This window comes from Hemitrygon akajei, chromosome 7, assembly GCF_048418815.1.
Source record: "Hemitrygon akajei chromosome 7, sHemAka1.3, whole genome shotgun sequence".
Lineage (NCBI taxonomy): Eukaryota > Metazoa > Chordata > Chondrichthyes > Myliobatiformes > Dasyatidae > Hemitrygon > Hemitrygon akajei.
The window spans coordinates 76322326-76341578 of record NC_133130.1 but is presented as its reverse complement, the minus strand read 5'-3'; the positions used below and the strand labels follow the sequence as shown (position 1 = coordinate 76341578).

The 19253-nt window shown below is 39.6% G+C and overlaps 1 protein-coding gene across 1 annotated transcript in view; it reads left to right on the top strand.

The window, feature by feature from the left end:
- The window catches only part of LOC140730582 (calcineurin subunit B type 1), a 59158-nt gene that overhangs the window by 19744 nt on the left and 20161 nt on the right, over positions 1-19253 (top strand). Inside the window, exon 2 of the mRNA XM_073051249.1 lies at positions 1560-1599. Within this exon, the coding sequence (XP_072907350.1) occupies positions 1560-1599 (40 nt within the window). The remainder of the gene's footprint in view (positions 1-1559; positions 1600-19253) is intronic.

Below are 19253 nucleotides of genomic sequence, written 5' to 3'. Positions count from 1 at the left end.
TTATGGAATATTTGACCTGCTGCCAGTTGTAAAATTAGTTCTATCTTGGGTGTTTTCCTTCATAATATCCAAGACATCTTCAAGGAGCGGTGCCGCAGAAAGGCTGCATCCATTATTGAGGACCCTCATTACCCAAGAAGAGCCAGCCAGGAAGAAGGTACAGAAACCTGAAGGCACATATTCAGTGATTCAGGAACAGCTTCTTCCCCTCTGCCATACGATTCCTAAGTGGACATTGAGCCCATGAAAATTATCTCACTTTTTTATATTACCTCTGTTTTACACTATTTTAATGCATATATGTATTTACTTCATTTAATTTTTCTTTATTTATTACCTTGTATTGCAGTGTACTGCTGCTGCTATGTTAACAAATTTTGTAACGCACACCAGCAAATGTAAACTGGATTTTATTCTATTTAAGGCACAAATTCTGTGCACAGAATGTGATGGGTAATTAAGATTTATTGGATTTTGATTCATCATAGGATTCAACAAAGGTTTGCAGAAATCTGCTACTTTGTTATACCTTTCCCAGAACTTTGTGTGTGTATGTGTATATAAAATATGAAACATCTATTGAAGTTACCATACTGAATGAATGGCTATTCTTCTACCCTTTGCACATTTTGTGCATTTTTAAATTACTGCCATATAAACATCATGGCATAATCCTTAAGGTTACCTGTAGGATGTCAATTAGTGTTTGATTCTGGAGATTGAACAGATTTTGAGGAAACTTGCAGAATGTTGTTATTTTGACTCCCTAGAAAGCATAATTTTTAGGACAATGGCAAATAAAGGAAACACCAAGATTACCTCCTTCCACCCCGAGTTTATCTGCTGCTGATACCCATATTCCTGCCTGACCTTTAGATTTGTTTATCCTGGTAGCTCCTGGCTGTTGTCTTATCTTGTGCTCTGTAAAATGTAAGCTAATCTGTAACTGCCTGTCTCTTAACTTGTAACTTGTATTACCCCTTTACTTGTTGAGGTCCAAGTCCAGTGAAGCCCGAATCTTTAAAATTCTCATCTTTGATTGTAGATCCTCTAATGATCTCACAGCTCTTCCTTTGTACACTTCCAATGTAACTGTTTCATCTTTGGCAACTGTACTTTCAACTTCCTGTGTGTAGCTCTGGAATTTCTCTAAGTTGCTCTGCTTCTGTTTCATTTTAAAGGTATTTCATAATGACACTTCCAAGGTTGTTGTATACAAACTCTGCACCCATGTGATAAATTAACAAAGGAAAAGAGAATAGGATAAAGTACTAATTGCTTTAAGTTCATATAGACTGTATACTTGACAATGTCATGAAGTTTGTTATCTTTTGTGGTTGGAGGTATATATTTAAGTGTATAATGCTTTTGTACTTGAGGAATGTTAAAAAGTGTTAAAGATTATTGCACAGTTACAGTTTCCATTGTAAGCAACAATTTGTGAAATGGCTTCAAGTTTTGCATCAGGCAGTGCATAAGTCTTTATCCTTTGCAAACATACTATTGTAATATAGTATTAGATTCCAGATGTAATTATGAACTATTTTCTTTCATTTTAGGGAAATGAAGCGAGCTATCCCCTGGAAATGTGCTCACACTGTAAGTCAATATTTTTATTTATTTGGAATAACTTGTATATTTGATTCATCCCAAGAAAACTAGTGTTTCTTTAAATTCTTGGAATGCTGTGTAGAAATTTAAAAAATATATTTGTGCCTTTTTCCCAATAATTTTAACCATATTATCATGATGGTAAGGCTTATTTCTGTGCTAACTGAAAGTCAGATGATCTTTTCCATATAAAGAACTTGCCAACTTCCCCCAGTTCCCTGTGCAGTCTTTTTCTCCACTGTATTTGCAGTTGTTCTATAGCACTAGTTTAATAAAACTAACATGTGTTTCAGCATTAATTACTCTGACCTGTGAAAATAGTTTATTTAATTGGTTTTGCACACTTTCAGGTGTACTATCATCATATTACTCTGTCACTACTTGCACTTCCCTTTCTGAAACATTTCAATATTTATTTACTCATTGAGATACAGCACAGAATAGGCCTTTCCAGCCCTTTAAGCCACGGTGCCCAGCAATCTGTTGATTTAATCTGAGCCTAATCATGGGACAATTTACAATGACAAGTAAATCCATCAACCAGTAAGTCTGGACTGCAGAAGGAAACCCACACAGTCACTTGGAGAACATACAAACTCCTTACAAACAGCAGCGGAATTGAACACGGATCACCTGTACTATAAAGCATTGGGCTAATCACTAAGCTACCGTGCCTTCAACTTCTTAGCTCTCATGCAGTTTCCTAGCTTAAATTTTTTTTATTCATATCCTTTGTTCAGACTCTATAAAGCAGTATAACAAGGAATATACTTCCTTGCAAGCAGTATATATGTTTCTGCCATATTTTTGCTAGCTTTGATCCTTCACCTTGTTATTTCTTCTAATTTTCAGAATGTATTTTCTTTGCTGGTCTTATTTCTGTTCCTTTGATGGAATAGGGAGAGAAAGCTGTTGGGTTCATGCTGGTGAAGCATCTTGCCTAATACTGGAGGAGAACACTTATCAAAAGAAGTATTGTACCAGCTCTTATCCATGCACTTTCCCTATTGGGTGTGTTCCCTCAAGTGATATTAGAAACAGTAACTTGAGAATTTCAGTAAATACATCTGTATATTAAAACGATTTTTTTAAGAAAAGTGTATGCCATATATTGTTACCCAAACCAATAGCTTCCTCCACCTGTATTACCTTATTTTGTATATTTTGATTGGAAGCGTAAAGGTTGAATCAATCTGTCCAAGGTCTTGGCCCCTTATGCATCCACAATGTCTTTTAAAGTTATGGTTATGGCCTTTTGCTGCTCAGGCACCAAGTGGCTGGAATCCACTCAACTCTCTAGCTTAGTGCCTCCTTTTAAGTCATACAGGTATTCCTTTTTGATAATGTTTTATTATTTCTGAGTTGGATTTTGTTTGATAACCTTAGTCAGAAATAGTTGTCATCACGTTGAATTGAATTAACTTTGTTACTTGCATCCTTCATAGCCATGAGTAAAATTCTTTGTTATGTTTCTGTCTAAATGTGATGTGCAGTTTATAGTAATTTGTAACACTATGTACAACAGGACAGTCAATATAACGGAAATACAATTGTATCGGCATGAATTAATCAGTCTGATGGTCTAGTGGAAGTAGCTGTCCTGGAACATGTTGGTCCTGGCTTTTATGCTGCGGTACTGTTTCCAGGATGGTAGTAGCTGGAACAGTTTGTGGTTGTGGTGAGTCAGGTCCCCAATGATCCTTCGGGCCCTTATTACACACCTTCCTTTGTAAATGTCCTGAATAGTGGGAAGCTCGCATCTACAGATGCACTGTGCTGTCTGCACCACTCTGCAGAGTCCTGCGATTGAGGCAAGTACGGTTCCCTTACCAGGTAGTGATGCAGCCAGTCAGAATGCTCTCAGTTGTGCCCCTATAGAAAGTTTTTATCAAACTTGTTCAGCTGTCTGAGGTGAAAGAGGCACTGTTGTGCTTTTTTTTAAAAAAAAATCATACAGTCGGTATGTACAGACCCTAGGAGATCCTTGGTGATGTGTATGCTGAGGAACTTAAAGCTGTTCACCCTCTCAACCCCAGATCCATTGATGTCAATAGGGGTTGTCTCCATTCCTCCTATAGTCCACAACTAGTTCCTTTGTTCTTTTGACATTGAGGGGGAAGTTGTTTTCTTGACACCACTGTGTCGGGGTGATGACTTCTTCTTTGTAGGCTGTCTCATTATTATTTGAGATTAGGCCAATCAATGAGTTAACATCAGCAAAATTAAAAATGCCTTGCAAATGCAGTTGTTGCCCTTGCATTTCTTGTAAGTTTTGACTAGCTAATAATGAGTAATACTTGTATGCATGTGTATTAAAATCTTATCACTGATTACTTCCCCAAAAGTTCATTCAATTTTTGATTAAATTACTGATATCAATCAGTCTGGTGTTTTTGTTTAGGGAAGCCAATTTTTTAAATTAGCAAATTGAATACAAAAATAGGGAGGTTATGTTGCAGTTATGTAGGGCTTTGGTGCAACTGCATGTAATGTATATTGTACAGTATCAGTTGCCTTGTTAAAGGAAGGAAGTTGATGCATGGGAGGGAGTTTTCTGAAATGGACACAGATTATCTAAAATTGGAAAAGCTAAGCTTATATCTGATGGTGTGTTGAAGTTAGGGACGATTTGAGATATTTCCTCCAGAGGCAGAATTTAGAGCTAGAGTTTGTGATTAAATATACAGTAATGAACTGCCCATTTCAGATATAAGTGAGGTACTTTTTTTTTCCAGAGAATTGAGAATCTTAGGAAATCTATCTGATTGATTTGACTTGATGAAATAGTGGAAGGTTATTAGGGATGAGTGTGATTTTAGAATTGAGATTAAAACTAGGTGATCACATTGAAAGGTAGAACAGGCTCAAGAGACCAAGTGTGTTTTTCTGATTCTTTACTTCAGAATTGTCCATACCAACTGAAACATGTAATGACACTATTTGGTGGGTGGGTTAGGGAATTGCCCTGTAGGATGTAAAAAACTGTCGGAACTGTCAGAAACAAAAAATGGTGAAGGAAATTGTGTTATCCAACAAAGAAAATTAAGATTTGTTTTTCCTAACACTCATTTAAAATTCCTATCCATTCTCATTTGGCTGGGCTCAACCTTGGGGGGGGGGGGGGGGGGGGGGGGAGTCGAGAACTAGAGGGAACAGCCTCAGAATACAAGGATGTTCCTTTAGAACAGATGGGAAGTGATTTCTATAGCTAGAGAGTGTAAATCTGTGGAATTCATTGCCACAGATGTCTGTGGAAGTCATTGAGTGTATTTAAAGTGGAGGTTGATGGGTTCTTGATCAGTAAGGGGTAAAAGGTTATAGGGAGAAGGCAGGAGAATGGAGTTGAGAAGGATAATAGATCAGCCATGATGGAATGGCAGAGCAGACTTGATGAGCTGAAGGGCCTAATTTGTTCCTACATCATATGGTCTTATTTGAGACAGATGATACAGCCATGGCTGACCCACATCCTTGTTTAATTATCGTGATTTCTAAATCGATATTAAATATGCTCTCCTCCACTACCCTCCTCTAAATTAATATCCCAGTGGTGATTTTAAGTTTTTATTAGATTGTAATATTGATGTCAAGAGCAGATGATTTGTGCTCAATCAAAGCAGTTTGTAAAATTAGCAGTTACACCAGTGATGAGTTTTGGGAATAACACAATGTTCATTCTCAAGTAAAGCAAGTCTGGAGTCAAATTTAAGGCATTAAATAAATTGGTTGTATTGTTCTCAAAGTAATGCTAATTTTTTAATTAGGTCTTAGCTAGAGGTAATGAAATACCTGTAATTCCTATCTTCCAGACCAGTTCCTTGGAAAATTTAATTACAATAAACATGTTTTATAATGAACCTGATTCTGATATGAGTCTCTATTGTGGACTGAAGTGATTGAAGAAAAAAGAGTCGTGGTTGGGAAAAGGGAGAGATTGGGAAGCAAAGAGAGGCATTCTGTAATGATCAATAAACTAATTGTTATCAAATGCCCTTGTCTGGTATTGCAGGGCTGGGTGTGTCTGTACCTGCATTAATCCCTGCCTGTCTCTCCTTTTTTGCCACCTGTCCTGTACCCCTCCTGTGATGCTCCACCCTCACTATTCCCAGCATTCTTTGCTCCTGCCAGATCTACACACTGCTCCAAGTTAACAAATGCAGTACTGTGTAAATGTTTGGCACCCTAGTTACATATATGTGCCTATGACTCTTGCACAGTACTATACTTCATAATTTGATTTGCTGTTTAAGACACAATTGATTTATGGTCAATACAACAGAAGTGTATAGAAGCTAAAAATGTAGTTCTGCCATTTTATTGAAACTAGTTTCTTTCCAGAATAGACTATCAAAGTTGAAGCCCCATGGTCTGCTTTGTGGAGAGATGCTTGTTGAAATTGATGCATAATATTAAAAAGAGTTTAGTTTTTGGTCCTTCTATAATTTTTTGAAGGACCATTCATTTCAGTTTAATCCAGAGTTGTTTGGAACCATAGAATTTGCATTTCTGTGGAAAGATGTATAGAGAGTAGGAGAACTTGCAATTGGTGTTACCTGATTGCCTATCATATTTATGGATATGTTATAGTTTTCTTATTTTCCTTTGAAATAAAAGCTTTTGTAATGTTTTGGGTGAAGCAGTGGGAAGGCAGTGATTTTACACTAGGTTCACTGAAATGGCAAGCAGTTGAGTGAATATCTTTTTATAAAGTACAAGGAATATGAAACTGCCAATGTTTAGGCTGGAGGACGATGTGTGTTGTATTGAATTGGCCTGTGCACAGTACTGATTGTGTTAACTGCAGGTTAACAGTTTTTGGTATTATTTACTCTCCCACCCCTTAAATCACTGATTCACTTAACTAAAAGTTTGTTTTCCCTTTATTTACCAGTGCTGATGCATGTTGATATGTTTTATAGATTTGCGTGTACTTCAAGATGAGGAATAATCTTGAATGCAAATCAATTGAATTTAAACTTAATATCTGATTGTTTTTTTGCTGTTCTTGCTACTATGCAACAAATCAGTGTTTTGTACAGTGCATGTTGAAGTATGTCATGGTCAAATACAGGCAGTCCCCAGGTTACAAACGAGTTCCGTTCCTGAGTCTGTCTTTAAGTCGGATTTGTACGTAAGTCGGAACAAGTACATCGGGTATTATTTAGCATCAGTTAATCAACTGTTTGTCGTAGTATATAGTATATATTTTAACCTTTCTATGCATATAAAACACTTAAGAAACGTATGTATTCCAGTAATTAAACCACTGCATTGCTTAGTAATTGTAGCTGTCATCGGGGCAGGGCCTTTCACATGCTCCATTATTCTCACTTTATCCTTTAAAATTGTTCTGATCGTTGACTGACTGTAGCCTAACACTTTTCCAATGACCGATGGCGTTTCACCTCTTTCCAAATGCTTTATTATTTCCACTTTGTTTTCAATCGTGATCGCTTCCCGTCAACGGAACAGAAACACTGCAGTTGGTGGGTCCCGAGCTCCGCTGGGTCTGAAGGACCACTGCACTGAATTCTCCAGGTCCTAAAGTCCACTGCACTGAGGCAGGTTAAATGGGACAAGTGGGAGTTGTGCTGGGTTTGGGTATTTGATCCTCCATAATATTTTGCGTGGGAATTTAAACTGGAGCTGGCAGTCGTTTTTTTACGAGGTCGAGTTGCGGGCTCAACATCAAACCAGCACGGATGGAGTGCTTGGGAGGCATCTGTCACTGGATTGAACTCGGGAACCTCCATTCTTGAGCCCGGCGCTGATCTCACTGTGCCGCCAGCCAACCGGAAAAGGTGGGGGGGTCAGGGTGAATCTTGCTAAGAAAAATTTAAGCCAAATACAAAGTTACACATTCAACACGGTGTCAACGGCAACGATTTAAAATGGTGGACGGCATCGTGATCTGATTTAAAATGGTGGACGGCGTTCTTCTTCCTTGGTTCGTAAGTACGGGTTGTTCGTAAATCGGACGTTCGTAACTCGGGGACTACCTGTACTAACTGTTACCATTATGAGTGATCAAATGGCTCATGGTTACTAAGTGCCATGCTTACTAAATTTTATATACTTTACTGCTGCAAGAAAAATTGTGACCATTTGCAATTACTTGGTTTTCATTATTACCCATAAAATATGGTCTGATCTCCATCTAAGTCACAATAATAGAGAAACACAATCTGCTGAAACTAGTAACACAAACAGTTGTACTTTTTAATACTGAGTACACCATCTAAACAATTGCAGTCTAGGTTCAAAAAAGTGTGAACTTCTGGGATAATGCCTTCTACAAAAGTTATTTTGTGTCAGGTGTTCAATCAAAGATGAGATTAGAGGTGAAGGTTATAGAAGTGACCTGCCCTATAAAAAAAGATAGGGTGCTGACAGCCTACTCTTCTCAAGAAAGATCTATTTATGTGCATCATGTTTTGATTAAAATTAACTTTCAGAGGACCTTAGAAGAAGAATTGTAGAGATATATGAAGCTGGGAAAAGCTACAGAATCATTTTTAAAGACTTGAGTGTTCATCAGTCCACCGTAAGAGAAATTCTCGACAAGTGGAGGAAATTCATTACTCCTTATAGGTGTGGGCGTCCTGCAATGATCACACCAAGAGCACAATGTGCAGTGCTGAAGAAGGTGAACTAGCTAAAGTCCCCGTTCATGTGTTCACTATAAGAAAAACACTGAATAAGAATGGTGTTCCTGGAAGGACACCATGGAGGAAACCACTGTCCTCCAAAAAAAAAAAACCCATTGCTGCATATCTCAAATTAGAAAAGACCACCTGGATGTTCCACTACACTTCTCAGACAATGCTCTGTGGACTGATGAGACAGAAGTTGAACTTTTGGAAGAAATGCATACTACTGTTTGGAGGGAAAAGGGCACTGCACACCAACACCAAAATCTCATCCCAGCTATGAAGCATGATGGAGGAAGCATCATGGTTTGGGGCTGCTTTGCTGCCTCAGGGCCTGGGCAGCTTGCAGGAGCAATGAATTCAAAATTGTACCAAGACATTTTACAGTAGAATGTTATGGAAGCTTTATAGAAGTTGGATGATGCAACAGACAGTGATCCAAAAGACAAGAGTAGGTCAATGACTTGGCCATTCGAAACACAAATCTTTTGCTTTTTAAACCAGAGTCCAGACCTGAACCCAGTTGAGATGCTGTGATATGGCCTGAAGAAGACCATTCTTGCAAGGTATCACAGAAATATTGATGAACTGGAACAGTTTTGTATGGAGAAATGGTCTAAAATTCATGCTCACCATTGATAGTAGCTACAGGAAATGTTTGATAGAGGTTGTTGCTGCTAAAGGAGATTCTACCAGTTTTAAGTTGTAAGGGTTTGCATACTTCCTGCCTGTACTGTAAATGATTAAATGATGTGTACAATAAAGACATGAAAAGTACAATTGTTTATGTCTTATTAGTTTAGCCAGATTGTTTGTTTATTGATGTGACTTAGATGAAGATCAGAATTGCGAAGTTCACCAACTTTATCTTGCAACTATAATTTAAATAAGTAGTGAAAAAGAAGAAAAAGAAAAGGTAGCAGCGTTCATGGATTCGTTTTCCATTCAGAAATCAGATGGAAGAATGGAAGAAGCTACTTTTGAGATGTTGAGTTTGTGTCTTCAGGCTTCTGTACTACCTGCTTGATGATAGCAATAAGAAGAGGGCATATCTTGGGTGATGAAGGGGTTCCTTAATGATGGATTCTGCCTTTGAGGGTGTCCTCGATGTTGGAGAGGTTAGTGCTCATGATGGAGCTTGCTGAGTTTAGAACTTTCTGCAGCTTTTTCCAATCATGTTCAATAACTATGAAAGTGATGCAACCAGTTAGAATGCTCTCTGTGCTACACTTGTAGAAATTTGTCTCTTTGAATACTTACCAAAGTCTGGGGCAGCATGGCAGTGTAGTGGTTAGCACAACACTTTACAGTACAGGTGACCAAGGCTCAGTTCCTGACACTGCTTGTAAGGAGTTTGTACATTCTCATTATGACCACATGAGTTTCTTCTGGGTGCTCTGGTTTCCTCCCACAGTTCAAAGATGTACTGGTTGTTAGGTTAATTGGTAGTTGTAAATTGTCCCATGATTGGACTCGGGGGGGCGGGGGGGGGGTGGGAATTGCCAGATGGCGTGGCTTGAAGGGCTGGAAGGCCCTAATGCACACTGTATCTCACTAAATGGATAAATCTCCCCAAACTCCTAATGAAATGTGGTCACTTTCATGCCGTCTTTGTAATTGCATCAGTATGTTGGGGTTAGGGCAGATCTTCAGAGATGTTGACACTCAGGAATTTATAACTGCTTACCCTTTCCACTGCTGATCCTTAGACTTCCCATTCCTGAAGTTCACAGTCAATTCCTTAGTCTTACTAATGTTGAGTAACAAGGTTGGATAATCTAGCCTTGTTTAGTTTTAAACATAATCCCCGCAATAGATTGAAAAAGGATCTTGGGTTATTTCATCAGTTTGCAACATACTATTTTTGCAATTCATTGTTCCAAGAAAATACAAGACATGGAGCAAACTCAACACACTGGAAAACTACATGACTTGTGAATCTTAAAATCTTGTTGGATGGTTTATATTACTTCACTTGCTATATACTACTTTGTCCTTGGCCTCATGAATTTAGTTTAAGGAGTTTGAAGATTTTCACATTAATAAGCTTATTTAAAATAGCATGTTAACAAATGAGTCTTGAGGGCAGATAACTTCATTCCAAAAAATTATTAGACATTTGGGAAATGTCCCTGTGAATGACAAATTTATTATCTTTTATGTAAAAGGTGCCATATTTATTCAGCCAGGAGTGTAAATGGTGCAGATGGTGTGTGTGGAGTATACACAACCATGTTTGTCCTAATAACCTGTTTCTGTACTGTAAACTCTGTTACAATGTAGTAATTGCTAAGGTAATACTTGTAAAACTACTGAAATGCGTTTTATCTCTTATTACATGTGCTCAAATTGTTGTTTGAAACTTGTTAATTTATTTTAATTTCTTTCTCCTTTGACTTTTATCATACTTTGTTACCAGTGTCTTTTTGTACCTATTGGACTAATTACCACTCTTTCTATTTTTCATAGTGCTTTCTCAATGATTTCATTAGATAAGTAAATATTGTTGGCTCTCTGTGAATTTGTCATGACCTTTCTTAACTTGAAGTTCGAGTTAATGGTATTATTAGCTAAAGGATGTAAAGAGGGGTCTGAATACAAGTTTATGTTGAAATTCTCCACAATGGTTAGATTTGAAATTTTGTTTAGCTTTGATACACCATTAATGCAAAATGTTTGTAAATGCATCAATTTATTAAGCACTGAGTACTGATGAATTAATATCTTAAAGCATTTGAGCATTTCTGTTAATGTGGCTTGAAAATAGAGTACTTGTATAGAATGGAAATAGTCAATTAAAATCTATTTAAATGAGGCCTTTAACTTAAGCTTATTTATGTAACAATATATTGAGTTTGGGAGCTGGTTTTGCATACTGCAGCAATGTTTTGATTAATTTACTGTTTGTATTTGCACACACAAGTTAATTCATTTGTCACTTTCTCCATAATCAACCCTAATGTTATGTTTTGTATATGTAATGTTACTGAAATGTTTAACTATAACAGGACCATACTGACTGACTGACTTCCCTCTTTCCAGTACTGTTGGTAGCAATGTCAAGGCATTCCACATAAAATAATGACTAGGCCCCATTTGAGCCATGGTTACAGATGCATTTTAATTTTTGTTAACTTGTTTCTGATCTTTTCCATTGACCATTCATTAATTATGGTGTCCCTTCACCAGTCTAACAGGCCTTCCTATTTTTAATATATATGCTACTCTTCATTCAGATGCACAGTATTAGTTTCAGTGTATATGATGTCAGTAACTTTACCTTAGTTCCTTTTGATTCCACTGTTTCATTGTATCAGTGGTCCAGTTTGGAAGAAATTTCTGCTCATTCAACAAAATACTGGAATGCCAGTAGCCATTGTCTTCAGTCCAAGCCGTATAATCCTTTTCCTAGCTATCAGCTCGCCTTTCTTCAGACTGACCGGTCAAACTTGCTTAAGAGGTAGTTTTGAATCTTGTACTAGTGACCACCAGCATGGTTTATTTTTACTTCGTAATACTAGTATTACCTGCTCCTCCCCTTGCTACTAAAACTTTAATTTGTTCTTCTGTTAATATCAGATTTAACTCTGACACACTTAGGCTATCCTTCCTCATCCTATCTTCCATCAACATGCAATGTTCTGTCATCAGTTTTCTGCTTGCTGACTGCTATTAACTAACCAGTCATTTGATTTTGAAAATTCTCAATAAGTAAGTAAAGCACAAGAGGATAATAAAGGAGATATTTTGGGCTTAAAAAGGTAACTGTTGTGAAGAAACAGGATGCGTATATTGTAGCTCTTCACAGTAGTAAGAGGACTATTAAGGATTTTGGCAACTTTGAATAAACCACTGAGGCCAGGTGAGTTATACTGCAGGCTGTTCAATGAAACAAGGGATTATTTTTCAACCCTTTATGGCTGCAGGAGTAATAGCAGAGAATAAGAGGACATTAAACAACATTACAGATAGGGAGGAAAGAAACTGAACAGTTGAATAACAGTTAGAATAACTTCTGGGGTGGGAAAATTCTGAAGGGCAGTCTATACTTGGAAAGGCAGAGGTTAATCAGGGACATTTAGCATGGATTGCTTCATGGAGATGGGCAAATTAGATTCAAAATTCGCAGTCAGCAAAGGCTATTGGTGGGTTGGAAGTCCACCAGACTCTGCCGTGTTTTAACAGTATAAATGATTTCTGATAAAGAAGTTTGCAGATGATGCACAAGTTAGCTGTGTAATTAGTAAGTAGGAAAACTATTGTGAGAATAGCTAATTTGGTAATTTTGACTGAAAAATAAACCATAGGATATATGTTAGGAATATTAGCAGTTTGGTTTAAAGTAATGTCATAATTTTAATGTATAAAATATAATAAATGCAAAATGAAGACATCTTAAGCGCTGGAATGGAAAGCAGCTTTTTCAAAAAGATGGTGGAGATGGAGAAATTTGCAGAATGAATATGGTTTCTTCAAGGGAAGCAAATGGATAAGTGTGTAAGTTGGTGAGCACATTGAGAAATTGGTCAATAATCTTTCTAACTAAGATGGAGAAAGATTGTTGAAGGTGTCAGAAGATGATGAAGAAGGGGGAGGAAATTGGCAGGGAATTTCAGAATGTCTAATGCAGGGAAAAAGTAGGAAATAGCACTGGTCATTGGTATTACCTTTTACTTTTAAACCTGCTTGGGACAGTCTAAACCCTCCAACTCCAGTGAATTGCTTTAAGTATAGTTATGTTTATTGCCAACTGTATTTTTTGAGGCAAGGTTCCTCAAAGTTATTTAACCAATTAATCTGGCTTTGACTTTTGTGAAGGGTGAGCATTGGCTAACTCATCTCATTGCTCAGCTGCATCGTTTACATTCATACAGTGTGTTTCAGACAAATCCCCTAATTTCTAAACTCCAGGCACTGAACAAGAATGGTGTTCGTGGAAGGACACCACAGAGGAAGCCACTGCTGCATGTGCAGAGAGTTTGAGGGTAAACTACAGTGAAATTCCAACTGCATTTGCTCTTTGTACAAATAGCTTCAGCATTTCCTTCTGATCACAGCCTGTTTAAAATTTTATTCAAATGTCCTTTGTTCCTCAGGCTATAAATCATTTTGGTCCAAGTTGAGTTAATTGTGTGTTTGCTTGATGTTGTCCAAATTGTTTAGACTTGTTTAGAGTGATGATGTCGTCATGTCCAGGATACTTAGCTGAAATGAAGAGAGCATGGTCAAATTCTCCCGGGGAAGTTGGCACTGAGGCTGATCTATAATGCAGATTTGTGGGTGAACTCTAAATTTGAAAAAGACAATGCTGACTCTTCACCATCAAGTAACAGTGGCGCACCTCTGGCACAATCTGGCCCTGTGGCTCAGAGGGGTAGGGAAAGGAAGAAGGCAGCAGTAATGGGGGACTCTATAGTTAGGGGGTCAGACAGACAATTCTGTGGACGCAGGAAAGAAACACGGATGGTGCCAGGGTCTGGGATGTTTCTGATTGCGTCCATGAGATCCTGAACTGGGAAGGTGAACAGCCAGAGGTCGTGGTCTGTGTTGGTACCAATGACAAAGGTAGGAAAAGGGAGGAGGTCCTGAAAATGGACTACAGGGAGTTAGGAAGGAAGTTGAGAAGCAAGACCTCAAAGGTAGTAATCTCGGGATTACTGCCTGTGCCATGCGACAGTGAGTATAGGAAGAGTGAGGTGGAGGATAAATGTGTGGCTGAGGGATTGGAGCAGGGGGCAAGGATTTCAGATTTCTGGATCATTAGGACCTCTTTTGGGGCAGGTGCAACCTGTACAAAAAGGACAGGTTTCACTTGAATCCAGGGGAACCAATATCCTGGCGGGGAGGTCTGCTGAGGCTATTGGGGAAAGTTTAAACTAGAATTGCTTGGGGTGGGGGGTGGGAACCGAACTGCAGAGACGGAGGAAGGGGCAGTTGGCTTACAAATAGAGAAAGCTTAGAGACAGTAGGAGAAGGAGGATAGGCAGGTGATAGAAAAGGATGCACTCAGACTGATGGTTTGAGTTGTGTCTATTTTAATGCAAGAAGCATCTTGAACAAAGCGGATGAGCTCAGAACATGGATCAGTACTTGGAGCTTAGATCTTGTGGCTGTCATCGAGACCTGGATAGCTCAGGAGTTGAAATGGTTACTTAGAGTGCCAGGCTTTAGATGTTTTAGAAAGGACAGGGAGGAAGGCAAAAGAGGTGTGGCACTGCTGATGAGAGATAGTGTCATGGCTGCAGAAAAATAGGAAGTCATGGAGGGATTGTCTGTGGAGTCTCTGGGTGTGGAAGTTAGAAATAGGAAGAGGTCAATAACTCGACTTTTTAAATAGACCATCCAATAGTAACAGGAACATCGAGGAGCAGACAGGGAGACAGATTCTGGAAATTGGTTATAATAACAGGGTTGTCGTGATGGGAGATTTTAATTTCCTAAATATTGATTGGCATCTCCCTAGAGCAAGGGGTTTAGATGGCGTGGAGTTTGTTAGGTGTGTTCAGGAACGTTTCCTGACACAATATGTAGATAAGCCTACAAGAGGAGAGGCTGTACTTGATCTGGTATTGGGAAATGAACCTGGTCAGGTGTCAGATCTTTCAGTGGGAGAGCATTTTGGAGATGGTGATCACAATTATTTCCTTTACCATAGCATTAGAGAGGGATAGGAACAGACAAGTTAGGGAAACGTTTAATTGGCGTAAGGGGAACAATGAGGCTATCAGGCAGGAACTTGGAAGCATAAATTGGGAACAGATGTTCTCAGGGAAATGTATGGCAGAAATGTGGCAAATGTTCAGGGATATTTGGTGTTCAGCGTAGGTACCAATGAGACAGGGAAAGGATGGTAGGGTACAGGAACTGTGGTGTACAAAGGCTGTAGAAATTCTAGTCAAGAAGAAAAGAAAAGCTTACAAATGTTCAACAAAACTAGGTAATGATAGAGATCTAGAAGATTTATAAGGCTAGCAGGAAGGAGATTAAGAATGAAATTAGGAGAGCCAGAAGGGGCCATGAGAAGGCCTTGGGGTTTTCTTTAATCCTGCTTGCCAAGGCATTCTACAAGTAAGTGAAGAGCAAGAGGATAAGACATGAGAGAATAAGACCAACCAAGTGTGGCAGTGGAAAAGTGTATATGGAACCGGAGGAGATGGCAGAAGTACTTAATAAATACTTTGCTTCAGTATTCACTATGGAAAAGGATCTTGGCGATTGTAAGGATGACTTCCAGCGGATTGAAAAGTTTGAGCATATAGACATTAAGAAAGAGGCTAGAGCTTTTGGAAAGCATCAAGTTGGATAAGTCTCCGGGACTGGACGAGATGTACCCCTGACTACTGTGGGAGGCAAGGGAAGATATTGCTGAGCCTCTAACAATAATCTTTGCATCATCAATGGGGACGGGAGAGGTCCCAGAAGACTGGAGGGTTGCAAATGTTGTTCCCTTATTGAAGAAAGTGAATAGAGGTAGCTCAGGAAATTTATAGACCATTGAGTCTTACTTTAGTGGTTGGTAAGTTGATGGAAAAGATCTTGAGAGGCAGGATTTATAAAATTTCGAGAGGTATAATATGATTAGGAATAGTGAGCATGGCATTATCGAAGGCAGGTTGTGCCTTACGAGCCTGATTGAGTTTTTTGAGGATGTGACTAAACACATAGATGAAGGTAGAGCGGTAGATGTAGTGTATATGGATTTTAGCAAGGCATTTGATAAGGTACCCCATGTAAGGCTTATTGAGAACGTAAGGAGGTATGGGATCCATGGGGACCTTGCTTTGTGGATCCAGAATTGGCTTGCCTACAGAAGGCAAAGATTGGTTGTAGACGGGCCATATTCTGCATGGAGGTCTGTGACCAGTGGTGTGCCTCAGGGATGTGTTCTGGGACCCTTTCTCTTTGTGATTTTTATAAATGACCTGGATGAGGAAGTGGAAGGATGGATTAGTAAATTTGCTGATGACTCAAAGGTTGGAGGTGTTGTGGATCGTGTGGAGGCCTGTCTGAGGTTACAGCAGGACATTGGTAGGATGCAAAACTGGGCTGAGAAGTGGCAGATGGAGTTCAACCCAGTTAAGTATGAGGTGGTTAATTTTGGTAGGTCAAATATGATGGCAGAATATTGTATTAATGGTAAAACTCTTTGCAGTGTGGAGGATCAGAGGGTTCTTAGGTTCTGAGTCCATAGGACACTCAGAGCTACTGTTGCCTCTATGGTTAAGAAGGCATACAGTGCATTGGCCTTAATAAACCGTGGATTTGAGCTTAAGAGCTGAGAGGTAATGTTGCGGCTATATAGGACCCTGGTCAGACCCCACTTGGAATACTGTGCTCAGTTCTGGTCGCCTCACTACAGAAAGTTTGTGGAAATTATAGAAAGATTGCAGAGGAGATTTGCAAGGATGTTGCCTGGATTGGGGAGCATTCCTTACGAGAATAGGTTGCGGGAACTCGGCCTTTTCTCCTTGGAGTGGTGGAAGATGAGAGATGACCTGATAGAGATAATGAGAGGCATTGATCATGTGAGTAGTAGAGGCTTTTTTCCCCAGGGCTGAAATGACTAACACGGGAGGGCACAGTTTTAAGATGCTTGAAAAGTACAGAGGAGATGTTGGGTAAGTTTTTTACGCAGAGTTTGGTGAGTTTATGGAATAGGCTGCCAGCAACGGTGGTGGAGGCGGATACGATAGGGTCTTTTAAGAGACTCCTGGATAGGTACATGGAGCTTAGAAAAATAGAGGGCTATGGGTAACCCCAGGTAATTTCTAAAGTAAGTACATGTTCGGCACAGCATTGTGGGCCGAAGGGCCTGTATTGTGCTGTATATTTTTTTGTTTCTAAGTGGCTGCCCAATAAGAAATTAATCTTCTGTTGTAGGATTGGATCCTAAATGCTGATTTGGGGATCCAATCTAAGACCTCTTCCCAGTGACTAAACCTTCTATAACCAGCCATCTTCATCATGATGGATGAAGCAAAGAGCATTTTGGGAGGGGGCAAGGGATTTTACAAACTATCACAGGGTGGCAGTAAAAGACCTGAGCGAGGGGGAAACTGTCCCCAGGGATATCTTGGTTTTAAAAAAAAGGTGCTGCGGGATTGCTGCAAGTTTGAGGCAAAGAACAACCACTGCCTCCTGTACTTCCTCCGTATTGGGTAGTACTTCGATGTTGCCTTCAAGTACGCGGTGGGATGGCAGAAGGTGTTACAGGACTTTGTGGAGATGGGGAATGAGGCTCCACTGTTACTGAAGGTGCAGCTGCTCTTTTCCCCGCCTTTCTCTCCCAATAGCAGTGTGTAAAACTGCAAATGTCCAACCCACATGTGCTGTTTGTGGATGCTGTCACCTAACTGGCCTGTTAATTAATATTGAGGGAGAAGGAAGCTGTATGGATAGTAAGAACCTCTCCACAGACCTTCTCCACAAAAAATGACCACAACATGCCTGTACCAATGCCATGGACCAAAAGGGCTGCCTGAACCCATTTCCTGCCATTGCAGGTGCCCCAGCAGAGTTGGAGCTTACAGACAAATATAGGCAAGAGAGAAATGAAGCCTGTCACCACCCAGCTCCAGGAAACTGGGAACCTCACAGAAGTCATCAGTCACCAGCTTCTGGAAACCACAAATGGCACAAGGTCTAGTGCATCTCTGCTGTGGGAGATTAGTTGTACAGAGGCCATTGGACTCTGTTTTTGGGAGTGGGAGCAGCACAGGAGACACCGATCAGCAGTTCTGGGAGACTGGGAACAGCACAGCATCTGACGCACCCCAGCTATGATAGAGGATGTGGAACAAGTAGAGCCAGAAATTGGAATTTAATACAGGCAAGTGTGAGTGTTGCACTTTGGGAGGACAAACCAGGGGAGGACTTGCACAACGCTTACTCTCACCTAGTCCCACCTACCTGCACTCAGCCCATAACCCTCCATTCCTTTCCTGTATATATACCTATCCAATTTTTTTTTAAATGACAAAATCGAACCTTCCACTTCTACCAGAAGCTCATTCCACACAGCTACCACTCTGAGTAAAGAAGTTGCCCCTTAACTCTCAACTCATGTCCTCTTGTTTGAATCTCCCCTACTCTCAATGGAAAAAGCCTATCCATGTCAACTCTATCCATCCCCCTTATAATTTTAAATACCTCTATCAAGTCCCCCCTCAACCTTCTACGCTCCAAAGAATAAAGACCTAGCTTGTTCAACCTTTCTCTGTAACTTAGGTGCTGAAACCCAGGTAACATTCTAGTAAATCTCCTCTATACTCTCTCTATTTTGTTGACATCTTTCCTATAATTCAGTGACCAGAACTGTACACAGTACTCCAAATTTGGCCTCACCAATGCTTTGTACAATTTTAACATTACATCCCAACTCCTATACTCAATGCTCTGATTTATAAAGGCCAGCATACCAAAAGCCTTTTTCACCACCCTATCCACATGAGGTTCCATCTTCAGGGAACTATGCACCATTATTCCTAGATCACTCTGTTCTACTGCCTTCCTCAATGCTCTACCATTTTCCATGTATGTCCTATTTTGATTAGTCCTATCAAAATGTAGCACCTCACACTTATCGGCATTAAACTCCATCTGCCATCTTTCAGCTCACTCTTCTAACTGGCCTAAATCTCTCTGCAGGCTTTGAAAAGCTACTTCATTATCCACAACGCCACCTATCTTAGTATCACCTGCATACTTACTAATCCAATTTACCACCCATCATCCAGATCATTAATGTATATGACAAACAACATTGGACCCAGTACAGATCCCTGAGGCACACCACTAGCCACCGGCCTCCAACCTGACAAACAGTTATCCACCACTACTCTCTGGCATCTCCCATCCAGCCACTGTAGAATCCATTTTACTACTTCAATTGTAGTAATTGTCTGACACATGATCTGAATCGATTGCAGGTTAAAAAGCAATGTTCTATTACCTTATTCGTAACTTGTATCATTGATTACCTTTTTCAAATTC